At 51.3% G+C, this 22,895-nt stretch overlaps 10 protein-coding genes across 10 annotated transcripts; 7 read left to right on the top strand and 3 right to left on the bottom strand.

Annotated features, from left to right (window-relative positions):
• Positions 1-388: 388 nt before the first annotated feature.
• N7489_010251 (zinc metalloprotease) lies at positions 389-2,022 on the top strand (the record flags this gene model as incomplete). Its single annotated transcript, XM_056716000.1, has 5 exons — positions 389-403; positions 493-675; positions 737-1,483; positions 1,539-1,731; positions 1,790-2,022. 5 exons carry the CDS (start codon positions 389-391, stop codon positions 2,020-2,022), a joined length of 1,371 nt encoding a protein of 456 aa, XP_056563622.1.
• Positions 2,023-2,330: 308 nt separating this feature from the next.
• On the bottom strand, positions 2,331-3,020 carry N7489_010250 (uncharacterized protein; the record flags this gene model as incomplete). Its single annotated transcript, XM_056715999.1, has 1 exon — positions 2,331-3,020. One exon carries the CDS (start codon positions 3,018-3,020, stop codon positions 2,331-2,333), a length of 690 nt encoding a protein of 229 aa, XP_056563621.1.
• A 362-nt stretch (positions 3,021-3,382) lies between these two features.
• N7489_010249 (mitochondrial 54S ribosomal protein bL34m) lies at positions 3,383-3,904 on the top strand (the record flags this gene model as incomplete). Its single annotated transcript, XM_056715998.1, has 2 exons — positions 3,383-3,459; positions 3,529-3,904. The coding sequence occupies 2 exons, from the start codon at positions 3,383-3,385 to the stop codon at positions 3,902-3,904; spliced, it is 453 nt and encodes a 150-aa protein (XP_056563620.1).
• A 464-nt stretch (positions 3,905-4,368) lies between these two features.
• On the bottom strand, positions 4,369-7,631 carry N7489_010248 (putative zinc metalloprotease; the record flags this gene model as incomplete). Its single annotated transcript, XM_056715997.1, has 3 exons — positions 4,369-4,548; positions 4,615-6,686; positions 6,737-7,631. 3 exons carry the CDS (start codon positions 7,629-7,631, stop codon positions 4,369-4,371), a joined length of 3,147 nt encoding a protein of 1,048 aa, XP_056563619.1.
• Positions 7,632-8,454: 823 nt separating this feature from the next.
• On the top strand, positions 8,455-11,089 carry N7489_010247 (uncharacterized protein; the record flags this gene model as incomplete). The annotated part of the gene is made up of 3 exons (XM_056715996.1): positions 8,455-8,607; positions 8,676-10,210; positions 10,273-11,089. 3 exons carry the CDS (start codon positions 8,455-8,457, stop codon positions 11,087-11,089), a joined length of 2,505 nt encoding a protein of 834 aa, XP_056563618.1.
• A 216-nt stretch (positions 11,090-11,305) lies between these two features.
• Positions 11,306-12,841, top strand: N7489_010246 (WD repeat WDR12/YTM1 family ribosome biogenesis protein; the record flags this gene model as incomplete). Its single annotated transcript, XM_056715995.1, has 2 exons — positions 11,306-11,432; positions 11,499-12,841. The coding sequence occupies 2 exons, from the start codon at positions 11,306-11,308 to the stop codon at positions 12,839-12,841; spliced, it is 1,470 nt and encodes a 489-aa protein (XP_056563617.1).
• Positions 12,842-13,194: 353 nt separating this feature from the next.
• Positions 13,195-13,773, bottom strand: N7489_010245 (mitochondrial 37S ribosomal protein uS13m; the record flags this gene model as incomplete). The annotated part of the gene is made up of 4 exons (XM_056715994.1): positions 13,195-13,239; positions 13,330-13,596; positions 13,663-13,707; positions 13,771-13,773. 4 exons carry the CDS (start codon positions 13,771-13,773, stop codon positions 13,195-13,197), a joined length of 360 nt encoding a protein of 119 aa, XP_056563616.1.
• A 240-nt stretch (positions 13,774-14,013) lies between these two features.
• N7489_010244 (uncharacterized protein) lies at positions 14,014-15,266 on the top strand (the record flags this gene model as incomplete). Its single annotated transcript, XM_056715993.1, has 8 exons — positions 14,014-14,124; positions 14,186-14,263; positions 14,332-14,348; positions 14,413-14,516; positions 14,567-14,647; positions 14,701-14,764; positions 14,821-14,990; positions 15,082-15,266. The coding sequence occupies 8 exons, from the start codon at positions 14,014-14,016 to the stop codon at positions 15,264-15,266; spliced, it is 810 nt and encodes a 269-aa protein (XP_056563615.1).
• An 823-nt stretch (positions 15,267-16,089) lies between these two features.
• N7489_010243 (DEAD/DEAH box helicase) lies at positions 16,090-18,139 on the top strand (the record flags this gene model as incomplete). The annotated part of the gene is made up of 2 exons (XM_056715992.1): positions 16,090-17,051; positions 17,089-18,139. The coding sequence occupies 2 exons, from the start codon at positions 16,090-16,092 to the stop codon at positions 18,137-18,139; spliced, it is 2,013 nt and encodes a 670-aa protein (XP_056563614.1).
• Positions 18,140-19,723: 1,584 nt separating this feature from the next.
• N7489_010242 (uncharacterized protein) lies at positions 19,724-22,169 on the top strand (the record flags this gene model as incomplete). The annotated part of the gene is made up of 4 exons (XM_056715991.1): positions 19,724-20,156; positions 20,226-20,765; positions 20,823-20,876; positions 20,941-22,169. The coding sequence occupies 4 exons, from the start codon at positions 19,724-19,726 to the stop codon at positions 22,167-22,169; spliced, it is 2,256 nt and encodes a 751-aa protein (XP_056563613.1).
• Positions 22,170-22,895: the final 726 nt, after the last annotated feature.

Genomic DNA, 22,895 nt, shown 5'->3' with positions numbered 1-22,895 from the left:
TGACCATGCACGCTTGACCACCAGGTATTGTAACATACAGGGAATCACAAGCTATACTAACATTCAAATGATGACATCTACAATATTCGACTATTGTGCTGATCGACCGTTGTAGCAGCCCTTCATTTACCTTTAATGTTGGCAGAGTAAAATTCAATATAGTCATATTAACTCCTCATCTCGCACCCCAGATATTCGGTTTAGAATGAACAAGATTCTCGTCAATTAATAGGCCCAATTCCTGAGATGGACGTTGCGTTAGGCCCCCCGGGGCCATGGGATGATCCTGACATGCAGGAGATCTGACTAAGGCGGCCGATAATAACAAAGTAGCATCTTCTGCCTTGAACAACGCCCTCTTTCTTCGGCTAGTTGCGCGTTTTCAATCATGTATATCCTCGAGGTAAGTTGTTTTGATTGAGATATCATCATGTTTCCACGGTGAATGTGCTTTCTATCGTGGACATGTCGCTAATGACTGTCTTCCTGCAGCAATTGGCGCGCTTGCTCGATCGCCCGTTCTTCCCATGGAAGAACGTGCTTGTGGGCTTTTCACTGGGCCAGTTCGTCCTTGAAGGTTTCCTGTCACTTCGCCAGTACAAGTTTTTGCAACGGACGAAGCCTCCCAAGGTTCTCGAAGGGGAGGTTACCCAGAAGGTCTTTGACCAGAGTCAGGTATGAACCCGATCACAGAGCATTATGCCATATACAGAGGCTCATTGGAATATCATCACAGGCATACGGTCGCGCAAAGGCCAAGTTCAGCTTCGTTTCCGGTCTTTACGGTCAAGTCCAAAACCTTGCATTCATCTACGGTGATGTTCTCCCTAAGCTCTGGGGCCTCAGCGGTCTGCTGCTGGCTCGGTACCTTCCTGGTCGGTTCCAAGGCGAAATCTGTCAAACATTGGTATTCTTCTTCGGTTTCAACATTTTAAGCACCATCCTCTCGCTGCCCGTCTCCTACTACAACACGTTTGTGCTCGAGGAGAAGTTCGGTTTCAACAAGCAGACGGTTAAGCTCTGGATTACGGATATGCTCAAGGGTCAGATGCTTGGAATTGTCTTGGGAACTCCCATTATCAGTGCCATTCTTAAAATTGTCCAGAAGTTTGACAGCTCGTTCTACTACTACCTCTGGCTCTTCGGTGTCTTCCTCCAGGTCTTCGCCATTACTATCTACCCGATTGCGATTCTGCCTCTGTTCAACAAGCTCTCGCCTCTTCAGCCCGGTCAACTCAAGACCGGTGTCGAAAACTTGGCCAAGAGACTCAACTTCCCTCTCTCCGAGCTGCACGTTATTGACGGCAGCAAGCGCAGTGCCCACAGTAATGCCTACTTCTACGGTCTGCCATGGAAGAAGCACATTGTCATCTACGATACTCTGATTGAGAAGACCGAGCCTGAGGAGGTTGTTGCTGTGCTGGGCCATGAGCTTGGCCACTGGAGCCTCAGCCACACCACCAAGCTGTTCGGCATTGCCCAGGTACGAACTTTCTCAGTTGCTGTTTTGCCGAATTATCACTAACTATGCAATCCAGGCCCACATGTTCTACATCTTCGCTCTCTTCTCCGTCTTTGTCAACAACAAGTCACTGTACCAGTCCTTCGGATTCATCAACGAACAGCCTATCATGATTGGTTTCTTGCTCTTCTCCGATGCCCTGGCTCCTATGGATGCTGTCGTGAAGCTTCTCATGAACATCCTCAGCCGGAAGTTCGAATTTGAGGCCGGTATGCTCCGTTCAACCTGTCACATATACTCTCGGTTTTACTAACAGTACCCCCCCAGATGCATTTGCCCAGAACCTTGGTTACTCCGACAAGCTTGCATCCTCCCTCCTGAAGCTCCAGATCCAGAACCTGAGCACTATGGACGCCGATCCGATTTATGCTAGCTACCACTACTCCCACCCCATCCTCACCGAGCGTCTCGCCGCGCTTGGCTGGAAGGGTGGCAAGGTCACCAGCAACAAGGAGGAAGACAGTGAGAAGCCTGTCAAGGCCGCGGACCGCGAGCTATAAACGGGGTGCGTGTTATTGGTGACTTTAATATGATATGGACGTGATTTCTTTTGTGCCTGTGATATCTTGGAATATCAATCTCGAGAAGCAAAAAGCGAGGCTTGGAAATGTTCCATTATGTATTGATTGGATTGTAGCAATCTGTCTAATCTCTAAATGACACTTTTTGTCCAGACATGAAATGCGAGTACTTTTTTGTACGTCCAAGACCTAACCCAGCCCACAGGAATAGAGCAATAGAACGAATGAAAGACAAGAGACTCCGACCCAATGCAGCAACGCCCACAACCAAATATATACCCACACACTCAATCGGATTCCTCAGCCTTCGCCTGGGCCTTACTCTTCTTCTCCGCCAACCGTCTCTCCTTCTTCTTCCGCTTGCGCTCCTCCTTATCAATACCGGCCTCCTGATCCGCGAAAGCCTCAGCCTCAGTGCCAAACTCAGCGTCATCCATGACAAGATCATTGCTATCATCCAGTTGTTCCTGGTTGTTGGTTTGCGGAATACCCGCCGCAACATCCAAATACTCTTCTCCGGGGTTCTGCTTCGCGACGGTCAGATCGCGACCGAGGAGCTCGCCGGCCAGACCCGCTTGCACACGCTTCAGGTTGTGGAGGATCAGGTTCGGCGCTGCGGCGGTCGTCCGTGAGACGGGGCCATGCTCGCTGATGCTGGCGTTGGGTTGCAAGGACGGGTCTGTCGCGGCGCGGTCCAGGTAGGCAGCTAGGAATTCTTGCGCGGCGGACTGGCTGATGGTCTGTGTGTTTTGCACTGTGACTGGGGGGAGGGCCTGGGGACCTTGGGTTGCCATTTTGGTGGGATTGGTATTCTTCGCCGGGTTTGATGGGCGGTTTTTGAGGTTAAAGGGGCGGTGGTGCCGATTATGGAGTGGTTTGGCCCGGTGGTGGGATTGAAAACGCCGGGAGTTGAGTCTCTCTGAGTTCAGGGTCACTTTGCGAGCAGTATGGAGAGTTGCACGGGCGACGTTGGACATTTCGCATCTCGAGATCAAAAAGTTCGGTGACGCTAGTCCCGATCGGGTAGGTCTTCTTAACGGGATGCGCTGCAGGTATAGTTGATATTTATTGACAGATAAACGAACGTAGTTATGTAGTAGTTATAGGATTATAAGTAGATCGCGCACTAAACATTGTCCAATTGCGTATTCTATATATCCTAAGTAATTAACTGTACATCCTTGTAGATATACATCTCTAGGCGGGTCCGTGCCAGCGGCTCCGCGCTTAATTTTCTGTCTTCCGACGCCGCGTGTTGTCCACCAGGCCTCACTTGATCTCCAACTCCGAAATCTCACCCCACCGTCAATCGCCCTCGAACAAAGCCAGGGTCCTGAAAATGTTTTGCCTCCGCGCCAAGGCCGTGCCCTCGGTCTTCCGGGCCACCACATCGGCCATGCGAACCCCGATGAACAGGTACGCAAAGCACCAACCTTTCCAATCTCTATACCAGACAGCTAACACTTCTACTCCACCTTGCAACAGATTCGCCAAAATCCCGCAACAACCAAGCACACCTTCCACAATGCTCTCATCCCGATCCTTCTCCTCCCTCCTCTCCACGCCAACCCGCTTCCAAGCCTCGCGAACACTCGGCAGCCGCCTCTCCTCGCCAACCACAACCGCAACCGCAACCGCAACCGCCTTCTCACCCCTGTCATCACTCCTCTCCCAGAAGGCACCCTCGCAGACTCGATCATTCTCCGCAAGTGCCTCCCTAGGCGTGCGCCGTGTGACATTCCGTCCGTCACGACGGGTCCAAAAGCGCCGCCATGGATACCTGGCACGCAAGAGGGACAGAAATGGACGTAAGACTCTTATCCGGAGGACTCTTAAGGGCCGGAAGGAGTTGAGTTGGTGATTTATTTGTTTGTGTGTCCGACCTTACAATCGTTCCGGGGTTGTTGTGGAAGAGGACGGGATTTATACCACAGAGGACTAGGGTGTCATGGATTGTGGAATCTATAACGGCTCACGGCGATGGTGGGAAGGCAGTAGGGGGCCAATTACTGATGCATCCACTTCTTGGAACTATTGAAGTCTTCAAGATTGGATCCGAGTTCAGACAGGACAGTTGCTGGCGGGTCTTGTCTGGCGTGTACCATATTTACCTCTCCCGAGGATGTGTGTGACTACATTTCATATAGTGCGAATTTTTCAGCTTTCTTTGTTTCAGTCGAGATCCCGGCGTTTACTGGGTTGCAGCTTTGCAGCAAGTAAAAGAGTAGATTCATCACTGTCTAGGTTGTGTAGAGTCTCTTGACACCACAATTCTGTCTATGTGATCTACCTAGCTACCCGTGTATAGATCGTTCATCAAACATATCACTCGCGTTCGTCTTCACCACCCTCCGATCCAGTCTCGGAGTCCTCATCGTCATCGTCATCGTCATCGTCCTCATCTTCTTCCTCGTCGCCAACCTTCAGACCATAGTCGTCCTCGAATTCCTTAAGAGGCTGAACTGTGGGAGTGAAGCCGGAAGTTTCGAAGCCCTGCTTGATGGTCTGTTCGCAATAAAAGTTAGCAATCCATACATCTATCTGTTAATTGAATACCGGGGAACAACTCACCTCTTCCAACACAGTCGCGCAGGTGACAACCATGTTTGCAGTCTTCGGATCAAACAACGGCAAGATAATCTTACGCAGAGCACCCTTGATCTGATCGGTGGTGATGGCGCGGACGTTCTTGAGCATCTTCTCCTTATAGTCGCTGGGCAAGTTGCGCACGACTTGGCGGATGAAACTGCCCTGGGCAGCATTGGCGGCTGTCATCTGCTCATTGGCGTAGTTGACCACAATGCTGCTGATAGCACCCTCCAACATTAAAGGATCGAAAGGCGTAGCGCCGGACAGATAGTTCTCAACAATCTGCTTGCTAGACTCGAATGCCTTGTGGGCGTTCGGGGACCGGTAGACATCGAAGTTGACAAAGCCAGTGTCGATGTTGTAACTGAAATTGGTGCCGTATGCCAGACCAGTGCCGCGGACAGCAACCCAGAGGGGACCCTCGACGGCGTTCATGTACGAAATCGCGACCAGAAGGGCGGGCAGGTCCGGGGAATCGTACGAGTCCAGACCACGGGCGGTAGCGTAGGCGAAAGACGAGTCGACAGTCGGCATGGGGACAATGTAAGACTTGCCGCCAATGTTCTTGCCGGCCTCGCTCAGCCGGGACCGCCGGTCAGTGATAGGAAGCAACTCAGTGCTGGTGCCGAGGGTCTCAGCGAAGGGTTTCCAGGCCGAGACAGGGTTCTGGAGTTTCTCGAGATCGGCAATAACAATGACGCGCACGTTGTCGGGCCGGAAGAGCGAGCTGCGGATCTCCTCCATGCGGCTTACGATTTCCTCGGGCTTCTCGGCGAGCAGACGCTTGACGCGCTTGAGGTAGCGAGCCTTCACCAAAGTAGAACGAGCACGGGTGATCGACTCCTCCGCGTAGTGAACCATCACATGTGCAGCAGCAAGCATGTCGTCACCACTGCGCTTGGAGTCGGGCACGTCGGCCAAGAGACGGGAGTTGATAGCCCGGAGTCTCTCCACGTCAAAGACGGACTTCCAGCACAGCTCCTGTAGCCAGGCGACGGCGTTCGCATACTTCTCCAGCTCGACCTGGAAGGAGATACGGAGCATCTCCGAGTTTCCGAGACCGCGAGCGGTCTCCATCGAGTATCCGACGGTGTCTCTCTCTAATTCCACCACGACCTGTTCAAAGTCCATTACCTTGCCATCACGCTGCACCGGAATGTTGAAAAACGCCTCGGTGTAGATGGACAGCAATGGACGCAACTGAACGGGCACAGTATCAGCTGAGATGAGAACTGAAAGCTGGACAAAGCTACTAGGGATGTGCTCGAAGTGGATGAAAAGAGACTGGTCAGACTTGTCGGCATCAACAATGGATTGGACCTTGTTGTTGGGGCGTCCAGCCTTCAGGGCAGCACCTGAACGAGCCGTGGTGGTCTCCATGAAGTGGATTGACTCGGTTCCGGGGATAGTGAACTCTTCCAGCAATTCCTGTGGAATCTCCTTGTCGTTCTCTGCCATGGCCTTTTCGAGTTTTTCGGCAAGCTCCTTCAGGCCCTTCTCGCCGAGACGCTCCTTCTGCGCAGCGGCCCGGTCCTCCTCGTCCTTTTTCAGTGTGGCGGACATCTTCTGGGATGGGATACCCAAGATGGTGACATGGGCCGCATCCGAGATCCATTTCTTGATGAAAGAGCGCCACTGGTCCTCGGACCAGGTCTCAAGGACATCATATTCCCTCAGAGTTGCAACATCCATCAAAGTCGAGCCATCACGCTTTCCGAACAGGAAGTCAGAGATAACGTACTCTGCGAATGAAGAGGCAGAAGACTCAGTCGAGAACTTCCAGGTTCGGCGCTGCCGGGCGATGCACTCTTTCAAGTATTTCAGATCTAATTCCTTGGCCATCGCATCTTGGAGGATCTCAAAGAATCTCTTCTCAACGCTCTCCAGCTTCTCTGTTTCCACGCTGGTCAATGTGAAACGAACCTCCATGCTAGGATGATCCTCAGTTGCATAGTAAACGGCACTGGCGAGCTGTTCTTTCTCAACAATGATGTTCTCTAGCAGGGCTGCAGATGAACCGGCCAGGTACAGAAGGGACACATTAAGAGCCCCGGCTATAATACTGTCAGTATCTTATTTCAGGTTTTCGTGCTTGGGATCTTACATAGGACGGGGTCAGTGCAGTCAGGTCCCATGAATCGAATTTCAATTTCACCAAATGATTCATCCTCTTCGGGGAACTCAACCTTCTGAATAACGGACTTCTCCAAGTAGGGAGCCTGCTTGGAATCCACCCAAGGTCTCTTGAATGGTGCATCCGGGCTAGGAATGACATCCAAGATAGTGTCTTCGAACTTATCCAAGATCTCCAGCATGTTGTCTTGGTCGACTTCTCCAGTGAGGATCAGGCACAGGTTTTTGGGCTGATACATCTCACGGTGGAACTCGCGAATTCGTTCCGCAGGTAGGACACGAAGCTGTTCCATCATACCTCCTGTCTCATAACGGAAGCCCACGCCAGGCGGGTATGTCAACCGCCGGGCTGCCAGGTCGATCAGCTCAGCGGCATTGTTCTGCACACCCTGCATTTCGGAGTACACGACACCGGCATCATTTCCAGAGCCATCGACGTGGTGAACCTCAGTGTAGCAGCCTTCGTCAGTCAGAGTAGGAGCAATCACATGCTCCAGGTAGACTGGCAGGATACGAGCAAAGCCTTCCCAGCCTGCGGTATCCAGCGTGTAGGCAGTGTGATCAGTTGCCGTCCAGGCATTGGTACTGGAGTACACGCGTGTAGCCAGCTTATCCAGGAAGCCCTTGTAGCGGTAATTGCGGGAACCCATGAAGCACAAGTGCTCCAGAGTATGAGGAGCACCCGAATCATCGTGGATCTCGGTGGCAAGCACAAAGTAACCGTTCACTTTTGGACCCGGCTGGTCGATAACGACCACTCTCATGCCGGTGCGCTGTGATTCATACTGAGTGAACTCACTCGGCGAGTAATCAGGCTTGAACTGCTGGAGCAGTTTGAAGTGACTTTTCTGCACCGAGGGCGACATATTGATCAATGGGACAGACCCAGTGAAGATATTTCGCCGTAAGTTTGAGAGTCTGGTTGTCTTCGTTAGTAATTCGTGTCCATTAATTGAGAATTGATACAGTCGTGAGCACATCAACACATTCACAATGAGGAATAGTCTGATAACAAGTACAACAACCACAACTCGGATGAGAGAAGAATATCCACTCCGAGCTTACGTCAAATAGAATGCGAACAAAAGCAGCAACAAGCAAATCCTTTCCAAATCATGTCCTTTCAGGACATATCCGGCAGACCTGCGACATATCGCCAAGGATAAGTGGCATAAGTGGGGTGGCGAGCAGAAATTTGGGGATAGCAGGTTGATACACTTGATACACCCCTAGGCAATAAGAACTAAGAACGCAATTCATATGGGCTTACCGAAAGCACGTACTTCGACTCAGGAGGAATATCCGAGACACGGTGAGTCTGAAATGACAAATGTCTTCGAAAGTGTGTTGGTCCCGGAGTTTTCCAAGTTTGGGGGAGACCTCTCCGGTTTTCCTTACAAAGCGGGCAAGTGAAAGAATCTATAGAACAAAGAAAGAAATATTAGATCTCAAATTATTTTGCAACCAGTCACATTCAAAAGAATATATATAGTCTTATCAAAATTCTAGTAAAACTTAGAGCTCTAGCAGCTCAAGCATACAGCACATACACCACGTGGGGGCGGTGACGCCCAAACCTTACGAGTCACGGGTTGTTGACAGCTCAACTCTCCTTTACGTGTCTATCTCCGAAGGTCCGAAGCTCTTGTTCCCTGTTGGACAATCCATTTCGGAAAAAAAAAGTTGAGGATGACAGGAAATACCGAGGAGCTGTGCCAGGCGGTGCTAGGTTTCGTCACCCAAGGCACGTATCCCGAGGAGAGTGTAGTTGCTGGTAAGTTCCCGGCAGCTGCTCTCGCCAGGGAACTTGAGCTTATATCGAAGGCACGTGAGCAGGTAGAGGTACAGAATCTCCAAAGTCTATCTACATACGTCGGTGGTCACTGACTAGCTCTGCTTTACTTGATTAGAATGAGATTAGCTCCTTGAGTCGCGAGAACACCTTCGATGCCGACGACTGGATTATCCAAGCGAAACAACTCCACGCCGACATAGAACGCTCAAGATTGACTGCGCGAGAAATAGTCGCGCAGCATGAGCATACCGAACCCCTACAGGCAAAGGTTGAAGATGCGAGGGCAAAAGTCGCCTTGGTTGAGACGGAGATTGCCTTCAATCAGGCCGTAGCGGGTACCCTAGAGGAGGTGCACCGGTTGTGCCAGCAGCTGGAAACTGGGCGAGCTGCGCTCAGAAGTGGCCAGATCACCACCGCCATTGAGCAATTGGAGTCTGTCGACGCAGCTGTTGGAAAAGACGCCTTCTTTACCAATACAAATGTGATGGGCATACTCTCTGACGAAGTGTCATTGCTGCGGTCTGAGATTGTTGAGGCTCTTCGTTCCCGCTGGGCTGATCAATTGAAAGTTGACCGAAAACAAGGCGAATTCCATGTCTCCAGCGCAGACGCAGATGCAGATTCACTTCAGAGCACTATTACGTCGCTGTCCCGACTGGATATACTCACATCTGCCATTGAGAAACTACAAAAGGATCTCTTGTCTGCAATCATAAATCCGATCTTGCTACCTCACCCTGATGGAACCAGCCATGGTGTGGTGGTGACGGAGACCAGCATCCGCATTGAGCCAGAGGCCTCAAAGACAACCGCACTAGAGACCTTGGATCGCCTTTCCAGCGTTCTGGGCTACTTGCGACACAATTTACCGTCATTGGTGTCCGCAACCTTCTCCGAATCGTTCATTGTGACTATTTCCTCGAAAGCAATCCCCGAGTGGCTATCCTCTGCTATTCCCACCGACCTGGCTGGCCTCGCCGAGTTTGAGAACATCCTGAACCATGTTTCACAGTTTGCCAAGCAGATAGAGTCTTGGGGTTGGACTGGCCAAGAAGAACTCGTCTCATGGGTCAACCAAGCTCCACGCCTGTGGTTGACTCGGCGTAGAGTCGACTCGCTCGATAGCGTTCGCAAAGTCCTTGCTGCCAGCCAAGGAACAACGAAGCGGGTCGAACGAATTGAAAAGGAAAAGGTTTCTCGCGCTGAGGGTGCTTTACTGGAGAACGCCGGCAATGAGGACTGGGACGCGGACTGGGACGACGATAATGAAGATGAGCCCAAGAAAGAAGAAGCAACAAAGCCTGATGGAGAAGAGGAAGATGTGAGTGCGTGGGGTCTTGATGACGAGGACATCGAGGAGACTCCCGATCAGGCCAAGCCAGAGACAGTTGCTTCTACGGACGAGGATGACGCTGATGATGCCTGGGGCTGGGGGGATGAGGATGAAGATGACCGTAAAGTCGATGATAAGCCTTCGCAGCCCCAGAACACAGCAGCGGTAAATCCAACCGACAAGAAGGATACGGCTGGATTTGTATCACCGAAAGAGGTCACTCTGAAGGAAGTCTTCACGATCACCGATATCCCCGAGTCTGTCCTTGCGGTCGTCCAGCAGCAAATCTCCGATTCGAAGGATATCTTGCAGCCTGCGTAAGTCATGCCTTTTTTCGATCTTAAAGTCTTTTCTTGCCATCAAACTAACCAGAGCTCAGCCATGCCCGTTCCCGCGTCGCTTCTTCTGGTGCTGGTCTCCTTGCACTGCCGACGCTGATCTTGGCCATGTTCAAAGCTACATCATCCACATTCTACTCGCTGAAGCTTACTTCAGGGCAGATGTACCTTTATAATGATAGTCTGTACCTTGCTGATGAAATCAGACAACTGGTTGAGGAACATCAACTCTCCAGACTTCAGGCCGATGTTGAAGCTTTGGAGAAATTTGGCAAACTTGCGTATAGCAAAGAGATGCAGACACAGCGCACGATCGTCACAGATCTGCTTGACGGAGCCCAAGGATTTGGACAATGCTCTGAACAGCCATTCCAAGCAGACTGTGAGAATTCCGTTAGCGCGACTGTCGACCGACTTCGCGATGTTTACAAGGAATGGCAACCCATACTGTCTCATTCCGCCCTGCTCCAATCAGTCGGATCTCTCTTGTCTACTGTGATCAACAAGGTGGTCATCGACATCGAAGATCTAGGTGATATCTCGGAAGATCAGTCACGGCAGCTAGTCTCCTTCTGTAACCAAATCTCAAAATTGGAGGACCTCTTCATGCCCGAGACGGGTGGCGATGCCGAGGCATTGCCAGTGACAGCCATCTACGTTCCGAGCTGGCTCCGTTTCCAATATATGATCAATATTCTGGAGAGCTCCCTCGCCGATATCAAATACCTTTGGATCGAAGGAGAGTTGGGCTTGGAGTTCTCTGCCGAGGAAGTGATTGACTTGATCGAGGCCTTGTTTGCAGAGTCTGATTACCGGCGACGTGCTATTTCGGAGATCCGAAAGGCGCCCAGAGGATAAAACCCATCCATACAATAGAAATACAGTTATTCACCAGGTATAACTTAAAGCTGCAGGTGTATTGCAATCAAGTATGTAGACCAAGTGGAGACATCTCCGCGCTCTGCGCAAGTGTGCCGCACAGGTCACCGTATTTTTTCCTCACCCGCCGAAAATGCGACAGCCACTAAAAAAGATTCCATCTACAACAACGGCAGCAATTTGAAGTATTTCACAATGAGTGAAGATTTGGTTACTGCTGGTGCAGCAGAGGCTGTGCAGAGACAAGTCCGAGTGCAGCTCATCAGCCAGGAGGAGGATATTGCTCTGCCTGAAAGCACCGGCCCAATTCTTGTTCCTACTGGTGAGACTCATTGTCGATCAAAAATCATAAATGATGATATCAAGTACTGACTTTTCCTTCGAAAAGGACTTCGACGATACGCGCTATCGACATTAGTGAACAACCTTCTCTCAAGCGAAAAGCCCATTCCATTTGAGTTTTTGATCAATGGAACTTTTTTGCGGACCTCGATTGATGAATATTTGGTCGACAATGGTATCTCCTCTGAGACGACACTCGAGATTGAATATGTTCGAGCTTTGATCCCGCCCCTGCATATCGCCTCATTCCAGCACGATGACTGGGTTAGCGCGACAGACGTCCTTTCCACAACTTCACCTGCTGCATCCTGGGCCTCAGGCGCGACCTTCACCAAGGGCCAGGAAAGAATCCTATCAGGAAGCTATGATGGTCTTCTTCGCATCTGGAATATGTCGTCTGAGACTATTGCGACCTCTCCTGCCGCCGCAGATGGTGGCCACACCGCCTCTATCAGAGCCGCCAAATTCGTTTCCCCGAACCAGATCGCATCGGCAGGTCTGGATCGCACGGTCCGATTGTGGAAGTATACCGAGGGCGAAGGTGGTTTCACTGGAAAAATTTCTCCTCAGCTAGAGCTGTATGGTCACAAGGCTGGAATTGAGTCACTAGCGGTTCATGCCAAGTCCAACCGTCTGTTGACTGGTTCTGCAGACAACAACGTTGGATTCTGGTCAACCAAGAAGGCTGATGCCCCAGCAGCACCTGAGAACTTGCTTCCTTCCAGCAATGCTCGGAACACGAAGCGCCGCAAGCTGAACACATCCGTCAGCACACCTCAGCGTGGTCCTCTGGCTCTTCTGTCAGCCCACACGGCGCCTGTCTCTGCTGCTATCTTCGACGCGAAAGATGCTACTGTCGGTTACTCGGCTTCATGGGATCACTCCCTGCGGACCTGGGATTTGGTCACTGGTTCTCTGGTTGATACTCGCACCACATCACACTCACTGCTCTCGCTCGAGCACCTCCCAGAACTCAGCCTCTTGGCTGCCGGTACTGCCGCCCGTCATATCACTCTGATTGACCCCCGTGCATCTGCCACGACTGTGGCTGCTATGACTCTCCGAGGCCACACCAACGCTGTTGTGAGCTTGGCCCGTGATCCCCACAGCACATATGGTCTCATCAGCGGTAGTCACGACGGCACGTGCAGAATTTGGGACATCCGGTCTACCAAGACCGACAAGGAAGGTGTTGTTGGTGAGAGTGTTTACTCGATTACCCGGAAGAGCCTCGAGGAGGAGGGTAAGTCGGATAGCAAGCGGGTTGGCGGTGAAGGTGTCAAGGTGTTCAGCGTGTGCTGGGACAAGACGGTGGGCATTGTCAGTGCGGGTGAGGATAAGCGGATCCAAATCAACCGCGGCGAAGGCGTGCTGTCTTCGAAAGCATGAGTGCACATATGGGCCTGGCGTTTAACACTTGGTTGAGGGCAAAAGTTTAGACTTACACATATTTTTTTCTCCTTACTTTCCAACTTCGCGTATATCTTTAGCTCGCAATTGGATATATACCAATCTGCAAACTAATAGTCGCTACAACTTTGCCGTACACATATTTGGTTTTGAAGCTTCCATTTAACCCAGGTTTATGTCTAGCCTATAATACATCCACAGAGGGGTTCCATTCACATACAAACTGGCAAAGACCGAGTGCCAGGAATCAATACAACGCCAAATCCATGCCTCTCACGCAAAATAGTGAGACAATCCCATAAAAGTAACAATCGAACGCGAAACCACTAGGCTTATAGTCTCCGCTCCATGCGGTTCAACTTGACAGGAGTTTTGATCTATTGAGATTTCGTTAGCCACAAATTCGCTTAATGTCTCTGAGATACAGCGCAAGCTGAGATATCGCAAAGGGGAAAAGGGAAACCCACTTGTGTCCGTGTCCGCTGTCCCCTCACAGGCAAACCCAACGCATGGCGTCGGCCGCGGTAAGTTCCGGTCTCTTTCATGCGCTTGATATCGTTCAGAACTTCTCTGCGCAGATCGTTCTCGATTTTCATCTCAGACAGAACAGCCGTGAGGTCGAGAACCTGTTTGTTGGCCAGCTCGCCGACGCGGCAGGTCGGGTGGATGTTGAAGCGGGACATGAGGCGGGCGGAGCTGTTGTTGCCAATTCCGAAGAAGGTCTGGAGGGACTTCTGTTGTACTCAATGAATGTTAGTTGGATATCGAGGTTGCGGGCGCAATCGTGAGGGTCGGCTTGCCTTGAGCAGGTTCCGCTCGGGGAAGTTGACACCAAGGATGAAAACCTAAAGAGTTATTAGCGGCGTTCCTTGGGACGATATATTCCATTTCGACATTGGCTCTCATACCATCTTGAACTGTGTTGGCTGGCTGGTGTCCTGACAATTGTATGGGCCGTCACTTGTTGCTCTCGTTGAACCCCGGGAGAAATTCTCCGTCAACGTGAAACGTTTTTCCGTAATTCGATGCCTGAATTTCCCGGCAGTAACACATCTGTTCTCCGCACGCCATTGCAAGCTGGCCTCCTTCCCCCCAATTGCTTCATCTTCCCCTTTCACTGTATCCTACTAGAGCAGTGGCAATTAGCAAAGATGTATTTCAGGAATCTATTCTTGTCCCTTTTCTTCGTCTTCGCCGTCGGCTTTGCGCTGGTTCAGGCCGAAGAGTCCAAGGGACCTCGCGGCCCTAAGATTACCTCCAAGGTGATTGACATTGATGTTCTGGCCCCGTCTATATGCAGGCAGTTCTGATTTTTGGTGACAGGTCTACTTCGATATTCAACATGGAGATGAGTCCCTCGGTCGCATTGTGATGGGCTTGTACGGCAAGACCGTCCCTGAGGTTCGTAGAACTATATCCATTTGGAATTAGCAATTGAGACTCGTTGCTGACATTATTACTCTGGATAGACCGCTGAGAACTTCCGGTATGATGAAATTGCTATGTCAAGGCCTCGAATGTCTATCCTGCATATGCTAACCCACTTCTAGCGCTCTGGCTACTGGCGAGAAGGGCTTTGGTTACCAGGACTCTACCTTCCACCGTGTTATCAAGGATTTCATGATCCAGGGTGGTGACTTCACCAAGGGCGATGGTTCGTGAGCTTCCGAGCAGGTTAGATTTTATAATACTAAGTATGTACAGGCACCGGCGGAAAGTCGATCTACGGCAACAAGTTCAGGGATGAGAACTTCAAGCTGCGTCACACCAAGAAGGGCCTGCTGAGTAGGCATCTCCGCTCCTTTGATTCAAACTCACAGGGATCTGACCATTCTTAGGCATGGCCAACGCTGGCAAGGATACCAACGGCTCTCAGTTCTTCATCACCACCGCTATCACCTCGTTCGTATCCCTTGTAATGAGTTCCTTGGTGCAATAACTGACTTGAAACCACACAGTTGGCTTGATGGCCGCCACGTCGTCTTCGGAGAGGTCCTCGAGGGCTACGAAATTGTCGACAAGATCCAGAACGTTCCCAAGGGACCCGGCGACAAGCCCAGGCTGGCGGTTAAGATCGTGAAGAGCGGTGAGCTCGAGCTCGAGCCCGAGACTGAGACCGAGGACAAAGGTAGCCGCGATGAGCTCTAGACAGGTGACTGTCTGCGCGATGTTTCCTCTGCTACTGGTCGGAAGTGGCTGATGATGTTGGATGTCTTAAGAACTCAACCAAGAGCCGGGTGCCACCGACAAAGCTCCCGATGCCCCCGAGGCCGCCGTGCCATCTTACTCCCTGCAGCCGGCCATGATTTTCTTCGTTCTGGTCGCCGTTGTGGGTATCTGGATTGCCCGTCGGCGAGGCCAGCAGCAACAGCAACAGCAAGAGAAAGAACAATATGTTGCATAAGAGAGGATGTTAGATCAATTATACGTTATTTTGGACCCTCGGCCCGCCCGCCCCTAAAACCCTGGATTTCAATGCCCGGTGACTCTCATCATCATAAATTGATAGATCATCTATGGATGTTTCCTTGTGGTCACGTAGGTGGTGATATACTTACAAGTACTTGGTCCAGTCAAATCACTCGCCTCCTGTCTTAGTCAGACATGGATCTCCAGACCGCCCGCGAGCAGCAACTGGCGGGTAGAAATTTCTTCAGTGGCGGTAAGTACCTGGTTGGTACTTCTGATAAGCGGGTTTTCACACTATAAAATTAGGTTCTTTTGTTGTACCTCCAATAGCCACACAGCGCCCCAACTCTCCAACTTTTGTTGCCTCCTTCCCACAGACTTCATCCGCCCCGTTCTATTTCTCTTGATTCAACCCCCTCCATCATCCCTTTTTCTCACTACTCACTCTCTCTCTCACTCTCACTCTCTTCTCTCTAGAGTTCTTAGATTCGGGAGATTTGCATTTTCCATCTACTCTGTGGTTTTCCTGAGCTTTCTTGTTTGCCACTCGATCTTTTTTTTTCTTATCGAGTTGAAACAGAAAAGCGATTTGATCTTTTCACCGTCTCTCTCTTTCTCTTTCTCTTCTCTTAAAGGTACACTTTACGTGGATTTCTTATTCTTTGCAAGTATCTTTTGCAGATCACTTGTGCTTTATCTACCAACGAATCTTTCCCGGTGAAGCAGGAAAAAGACTGTACGCAGTAACCTTCACCTGCTTTCATCAACGTCGGACATCTTTTAACTCTTGCTCTGCGATAGACATTTCCACCGCAAAAATGGCCGACGGTTTGCAAATGGGAAACCTTTCCCTCAACGAGTCCCAGCACGCCCCCCAGGGTAACGCCCCTGTTGGCCGTGCCGCCTACATCCCTCCCCACCTTCGTCAGCGTGGTCCCGGCCCTGCCCCCAGTGCTAACGCTGGTGCTCCTTCTGGCTTCGGTGGTCCTCGGTACAGTACACGAAAGACTGAACATCGTGAAGCGGCAACTGATTTTGTTCCTTCTAGTGACGGTGGCAACTGGGCCAACGCTAACGCTCCCAACTTCAGCCCTCGTGGCCCCGCGAACGGTATGACCAGCTGGACTCCCGACGGAAAACTCCGACCCTTCAATCCCAATGCTTACGGAAACCCAGGCTCTTATGGTGGTGGTAGCAGTGGCGGCTACAGCGGTGGTGGTCAGCAAGCCCGTGGATCAGGCGATGGCCAGTGGCGCGACGGCAAGCACGTTCCCGGTCCCGCCAATGCTCGCTTGGAGCGCGAGCTGTTCGGAGTGCCCAACGACCCCTCTAAGCAGCAGACTGGAATCAACTTCTCCAACTACGATGATATTCCCGTTGAGGCCTCCGGAAATGATGTCCCGGAGCCTGTCACCCAGTTCACCAACCCTCCTCTGGACGATCACTTGATTGCCAACATCAAGCTTGCCAGTTATGTCATTCCTACTCCCGTCCAGAAGTACTCAGTTCCCATCGTCATGAATGGCCGTGATCTTATGGCCTGTGCCCAGACCGGTTCCGGAAAGACTGGTGGTTTCCTTTTCCCTATCCTCTCTCAGGCTTTCCAGAACGGTCCCTCTGCTGCCCCTGTCCAGGGCGGTGGTGGTCAGTTCAGCTACGGCCGCCAGCGCAAGGCTTACCCTACCTCTCTCATTCTTGCTCCCACTCGTGAGCTGGTATCTCAGATCTTCGAGGAGGCCCGCAAATTCGCTTACCGCTCGTGGGTTCGCCCCTGCGTCGTGTACGGTGGTGCAGACATCGGCTCCCAACTTCGTCAGATCGAGCGTGGTTGCGACCTCCTCGTTGCCACCCCCCGGTCGCCTGGTTGACCTGATTGAGCGTGGCCGTATCTCCCTGGCTAACATCAAGTACCTCGTTCTTGACGAGGCTGACCGCATGCTGGACATGGGTTTCGAGCCCCAGATTCGCCGCATTGTCGAGGGTGAGGACATGCCCGTTGTTGACAATCGCCAAACACTCATGTTCTCGGCCACCTTCCCCCGCGATATCCAAATGCTTGCTCGTGATTTCCTCAAGGACTACATCTTCTTGTCCGTTGGTCGTGTCGGAAGTACTTCGGAGAACATCACCCAGAAGGTTGAGTATGTCGAGGATGCCGACAAGCGCTCCGTCCTGCTGGATATTCTCCACACCCACGGCAGCACTGGTCTGACCCTCATTTTCGTTGAGACCAAGCGCATGGCCGACTCGCTCTCCGACTTCCTCATTAACCAGCGTTTCCCTGCAACTGCCATTCACGGTGACCGTACCCAGCGCGAGCGTGAGCGTGCTCTCGAGCTCTTCCGTAACGGTCGCTGCCCTATTCTGGTTGCTACTGCTGTTGCTGCCCGTGGTCTCGATATCCCTAACGTGACCCACGTTATCAACTACGATCTCCCCACTGACATCGACGACTACGTTCACCGCATTGGTCGTACTGGTCGTGCCGGTAACACTGGTATCGCCACTGCTTTCTTCAACCGTGGCAACCGTGGTGTTGTTCGTGACTTGCTCGAGCTTTTGAAGGAAGCCCACCAGGAGGTTCCCGCTTTCCTGGAGAGCATCGCCCGTGAAGGTAGCGGATTCAGCGGTCGTGGCCGTGGTGGTGGTGGCCGTGGCCGTGGTGCTGCTGCTACTCGTGACGTGCGTCGTATCCCCGGCGGCATGGGCGGTGGCTTTGGCGGTCCCGGCGGCTACGGTGGCTCTGGAGGTGCTGCCCCCTCCTACGGTGGCGGCTATGGTGCTCCTGCTCCCTCCTACGGTGGTGGTTACGGCGGCGGTGGCTACGGCAACCCCTCCGGCTCCTCCGGCCCATCTTCCTGGTGGTAAATCAGTCGTGGTCTTTTGACGATGCCCTCGGGTCTGATTGGCTCCCTTGCTTTATTTTCTTTTGTCTCTCATTGACGGATACGATCAGATTGAGTCCCTGAGTTCTTTTCTACCTGTGCTATCTCTCAGGGACGGCTTTGTCATGACTGCACGACTTTCCTATGCTTGTTTTAGATTCATACTTTCCCCGTTTGCGTATGCTTTAATCTGGTTCTTCCTTTGTTGTTCCTCTCATGTCTCTCTTCGCTGATTCTATCCATGGCCTTTTAATATTGCCTTGTATAGATACGAGGCATTCGCGCAGTCCGATCATTCTTCTCTTGCTCCTAGGAGACGCCACTATCTCCGGGCAACCCGTGGTCGACACTGCATGAACATCATAGAATGCGTTGTCTTTGCTTTTTTTTTCCTATGTCCGCTCTCGTCAGATACCCCTTATGTTCGAGCGTCCTCATTGGGGATACGTTCGAGTGACGCGCGTGCGCCGAGCGGAGATTGATGACTTTTCATCATCTCGAAAAGTTCTCTTTTTCTCTTCGCATTGATCTTCTCGGTGTTATGGCTGCATTCATCATGTGCAGCATAGACTTTTACAGCGTCGGTATCTCATGGCGGACATTTGTTTCTGTTGCTGCCCTCGTGCGTTCTGCAGTCGATTTCGATTTCGAAAACAAAAACGTGCGCTTTCTTTCTCCGGGCTCTTTTTTTTTCGGATACTGGTTATCTCGCCGCTACATCTCGCGGCGCGGCTGGTGTGTTTCGAAACCAAAAATGGGTATTCTTTGCATTCTGTATGGCGTTGGCTTGACCTGCAACTGCATGTCTTCTGCTTTCGGGTCCGTGGAGGCTGATTGTCTCCGAATAGGAGCATCTCGCTTCATTTCCTTATCTGTTCTGATCATTTTTCTCGGACCTCGGGGGATAGGACGCTGTCGCCGCTGAAAGAATGGATATACTTATGAATTCTCGGGTTCGGATTGGGAGGGACAAAGCGAACCAACGGCCCTAGGATGGCCACGAGAAGGAAAGTTGTCTTATCCAATGCAATTTCGAAAAAAGTGTTTCCAATTATTATGGTCTAGGTGAAGTAGGTCCTTGTAGGATGTACAACATAGAGTAAGATATAGGATTAATGCGTAGTAAAATGTATAACACCAAAGATATTAAACTAAATGAGGTTCCTAGTTATTAGATGAATGTCTTATAAGATACATTAAACCAGGTCAAAAGTACCAAAGTCCTCTAGGGCTTATTTCCTTGGCTCTATAAATAATCCAAAATGCGTGGCAATAATCGCATATTAAACGCGTGAGGTCTCTGATACGGGTAGATATCACACCAGCTATACCTTCATGGGCCACTCGGCTCTGCTTTCTTCCTCTTTTTCCGGCTTTTGAACTTCGTTTTTCCCTTTTCCCTTTTTGCACTTGGCACTCCTTTTCTCTTTTATCATTTCTATTTTCGTTTGTTTTCTCTTATACTATTTCTGCCTCGTTTTATCGGCTCCTAGGGGGCACTTTACTTTATAACCTGCGATTCTCCTAGAATCTGACCGCGAACCTACCGGTTTCAATAACCCCCAACATGGCCGATTTCGAAAACAGCATGATGGACGAGTCCTTCGCGGCGTCCGAAGCTGCGGACGACCAGTCTCACGGCATGACCGCTAGCGCGACGGTCGGTACAAGACGACAAGCGAACGGCACAATTGGCTCTGTGTACTCCGGCAACAAGATTCGACACCTGAAGAAAGATGATGGCATACCCCTATGGCGCAAAGATATCCAGTACCAATTCCTGAAGCTGGTCTTTGAGGACAAGACGCCCGTTTTTACGCGGTATCCCGACGGACAGAAGGGAATGGACTTCGCCGATGTCTACATCAATGCAATGGCCCGGAGCAGCAAGACCAGCAAGATTCTGAAGGATAAGTTACAGAACGACAAACCTGCGGCTATCAATATGGCTATGGTCTGTCTGCTGGTCAATTTCGGTCGCATGAACACTACCTTAAACTGTACGCTTGCAGCATATGCCAAACATAATTTACCCTCTCCGTGCTAATTGCTATTGTGTTGTTTTCTAGTCTTCCCCGAGATGCGTGCTCAACTCCGAACCTACCACTCGATTCCCTCACTACAAGCGCACCAGGACTCCAACGCCTACAAGCAGCTGCAGGATGCTCCTCGTCTCAAGTCCATCCTCAAGGGCGCCTCGGAGGATGTAGACCAACCGAATACTTTGGAGAAGATTAAGCGACAGAATATACCTCGAACCAACCCAGTGAACTTGATATTTGTCCTGGCGCAGTATGCCCCCAAAGTGTCAGAAACACACTTCTTTCCTCCGCGAGACTTCTTCGACCTGGTCATGAGATCTACACTTAGCAGCCAAAGTCGCGCTAGAGCGTTCCTTTGGCTGATGTGGTGGTATCTAGAAAGTGATTTCAGTCGTGAGGCTGCTCTGAATAATCCATTTGGTCCAGGTGCGGAAGGCGAGGGGTCCGAGGGTCTTCCTCTGAAAGTACCTCCCTTCGACATCCTGACAGAGGAACAAGCCAGTGAGGAGAATTTAGATACGCCCGAGGAACAGGAGTACGGGGAGTCTAAAAGACTAGAGCGCAAGCGTATGTGTTTAGTTCCGACTGCTGTTGAAGATGGGACTTGACTGACATTTGGCGCAGGCATCCTGGAAGAAGAGGAACCACTACCGCGCATTCCCAAGCGACCCAAAAAAGGTGAGCTCGACATTTTGAATAGTTGTCATATATACGTCCTCGGAAACGCTAACCTTCCCCGCAGAATACGGCTTTGACGAAGAATCATTCGCAGGAGATTACTCTGGTATGGGAGGCCGTGGCTCTGCTATGTCCACCCCTCTCCATCCTTCTGCTAAACGCAGCTTGGATGATGAGGACGATGATATGACACCTGGTCACTCCCGTCCGCGCCCTAAACAGGCCAAGCGGGAGTCATCACTTAATCGAGCCGTGGGCCAACAGCGACTCATCTTGAAAACAAGGATGGAACATACACCTGATGCTTCCCCCGCTCCTCCGGGTCCCAATCATCCAGTCCTTAATCGCTTTATTACAGAGCCCTCGCTTTCTTCAGCACCTACTATGCGTCGAATGCGGCCACTTACACAGCACCAGATAGCCGTTGAGCAAAATCGTCGACAGAGGATTGACTATCTGCTGGCCAAACGTAAATCAAACGCATACCGCGTTCTCCGCGCTAAACGGGAGAGTGAGATTCCTTTCGCGCGCTACGGTCGCTTGCTTCAGGGCCTGCCCGAGGGCTACGATACAGATGACGAAGAGATCTCGTGGGGCAAGGGTGGCCTCTTCCCGAACCCGGAAGAAGAGGATGACTTTGGAGAATGTGCAAGCGTCTTTCTCTCTGTAGTGCGAAAAGCTGCCCGCCGACTTGACCGCTGGGATTACACCGAAGCCAACGGCCCCAAGAAGGATCGGAAGAGGGAGCGCGAAGAGCGATACCAGGCCAAGGCAGCCCTAGAAGCTGATGTGCGAAATTCCAACAACAACCGATCCCGTCCACGTCCTCGCCCTAGTGCTGCTGCCAAGCGCAAGTCTACGGGTGTAACGGGCACTCCTGGCACTAGCAAGAAAGCCGCGGCGTCACAGGCTAAGGGCACACACGCCCATCCTGATGGGTTGGGAGCTGGGCCATCAGCCGTGGGTACCCCAAGCTGGGACCCAGAGCACGGACCCGAGGACTACATAGAGGGGGAGCTGGACGATCTCGACCGAGAACTCCTTGGCGAGGTTTCTGGTGAAGAAGATGATGGAGGTGCCCCCGAGCCGATGAAGAAGGGGACTTCTCTGACGATCAGGACGATGAAGAAGATGTGGACGGCGATGAAAATTCCTCAGCATATGAAGGCGCCAATGGTTACGCACGACATGAAGCCTCGTCCCCTGCCCCGAGGGGTCCAGCTGGCCCACGCGGGGAAGGTTATGGAGACGACGCGATGGAAGACTAATAGGGTTGGCGTTTTTTTGCTTTGAAATCTTGTGTATCACGATCTACTGTTTCGTTTGTCTTTTTTTACTTCCTCCTGTTCTCTAGGCGTATTATTCCCTTCTGTAATGGTTGTGTTTCCAAGTCAAATTCCACCCAAGGCCTTGATATAAGTGGCCAGTACTACCTTGACCTCCGATATGCACTGCATGTGATAAACCCCTCTTTCTCCTCTCTTCATCTGCCCACTTCCATAGCTGCGAATTGTTTCTTTACACAGACAATCTCAAATATCGCACACCCGTTCAACACACAAGCTTGATCATACGAGTTACGGAAGTCTGGTGGCAGAGTGGATACAGATGCTGTAGAGTTCGGTGTAGCCAACAGTACGAAGCGGATTCCTAAGACAAATTTGTTGAGACAATCTGTACTTTTCCCTCTTCTCCCTAACCCGAATTAACTTGGTTTTGACCTGAGACAGATAGCAGGATAGGCCTTGTTGCCCAATTGCTCCGAGGAAGTTTATATTTCCGGTAAGCGTCATATCCCGCCCGCTAAGCTGCCCCCATTCTCCATTCTTGGTTTCTCTCCTTTCCCCATATTTGCACATTTCGCCTGACACATTCCCAGACGCGCACAAAGCATCCTGTACGATATATTACAGCTCTACCTACAGGATTGAAGTCACCCAAATCGTGTTGGACAAACAAAACACACAGTTTGTCTTTCGTCGCGAAGACTCTCTGTCCCCTTCCAGAGCACCCAACAGA

The sequence above is a fragment of the Penicillium chrysogenum genome (assembly GCF_028827035.1).
Source record: "Penicillium chrysogenum strain IBT 35668 chromosome Unknown utg000005l_segment0_segment0, whole genome shotgun sequence".
NCBI lineage: Eukaryota > Fungi > Ascomycota > Eurotiomycetes > Eurotiales > Aspergillaceae > Penicillium > Penicillium chrysogenum.
The sequence above is the reverse complement of the archived record's forward strand: the minus strand, read 5'-3'. Positions and strand labels throughout refer to the sequence as shown.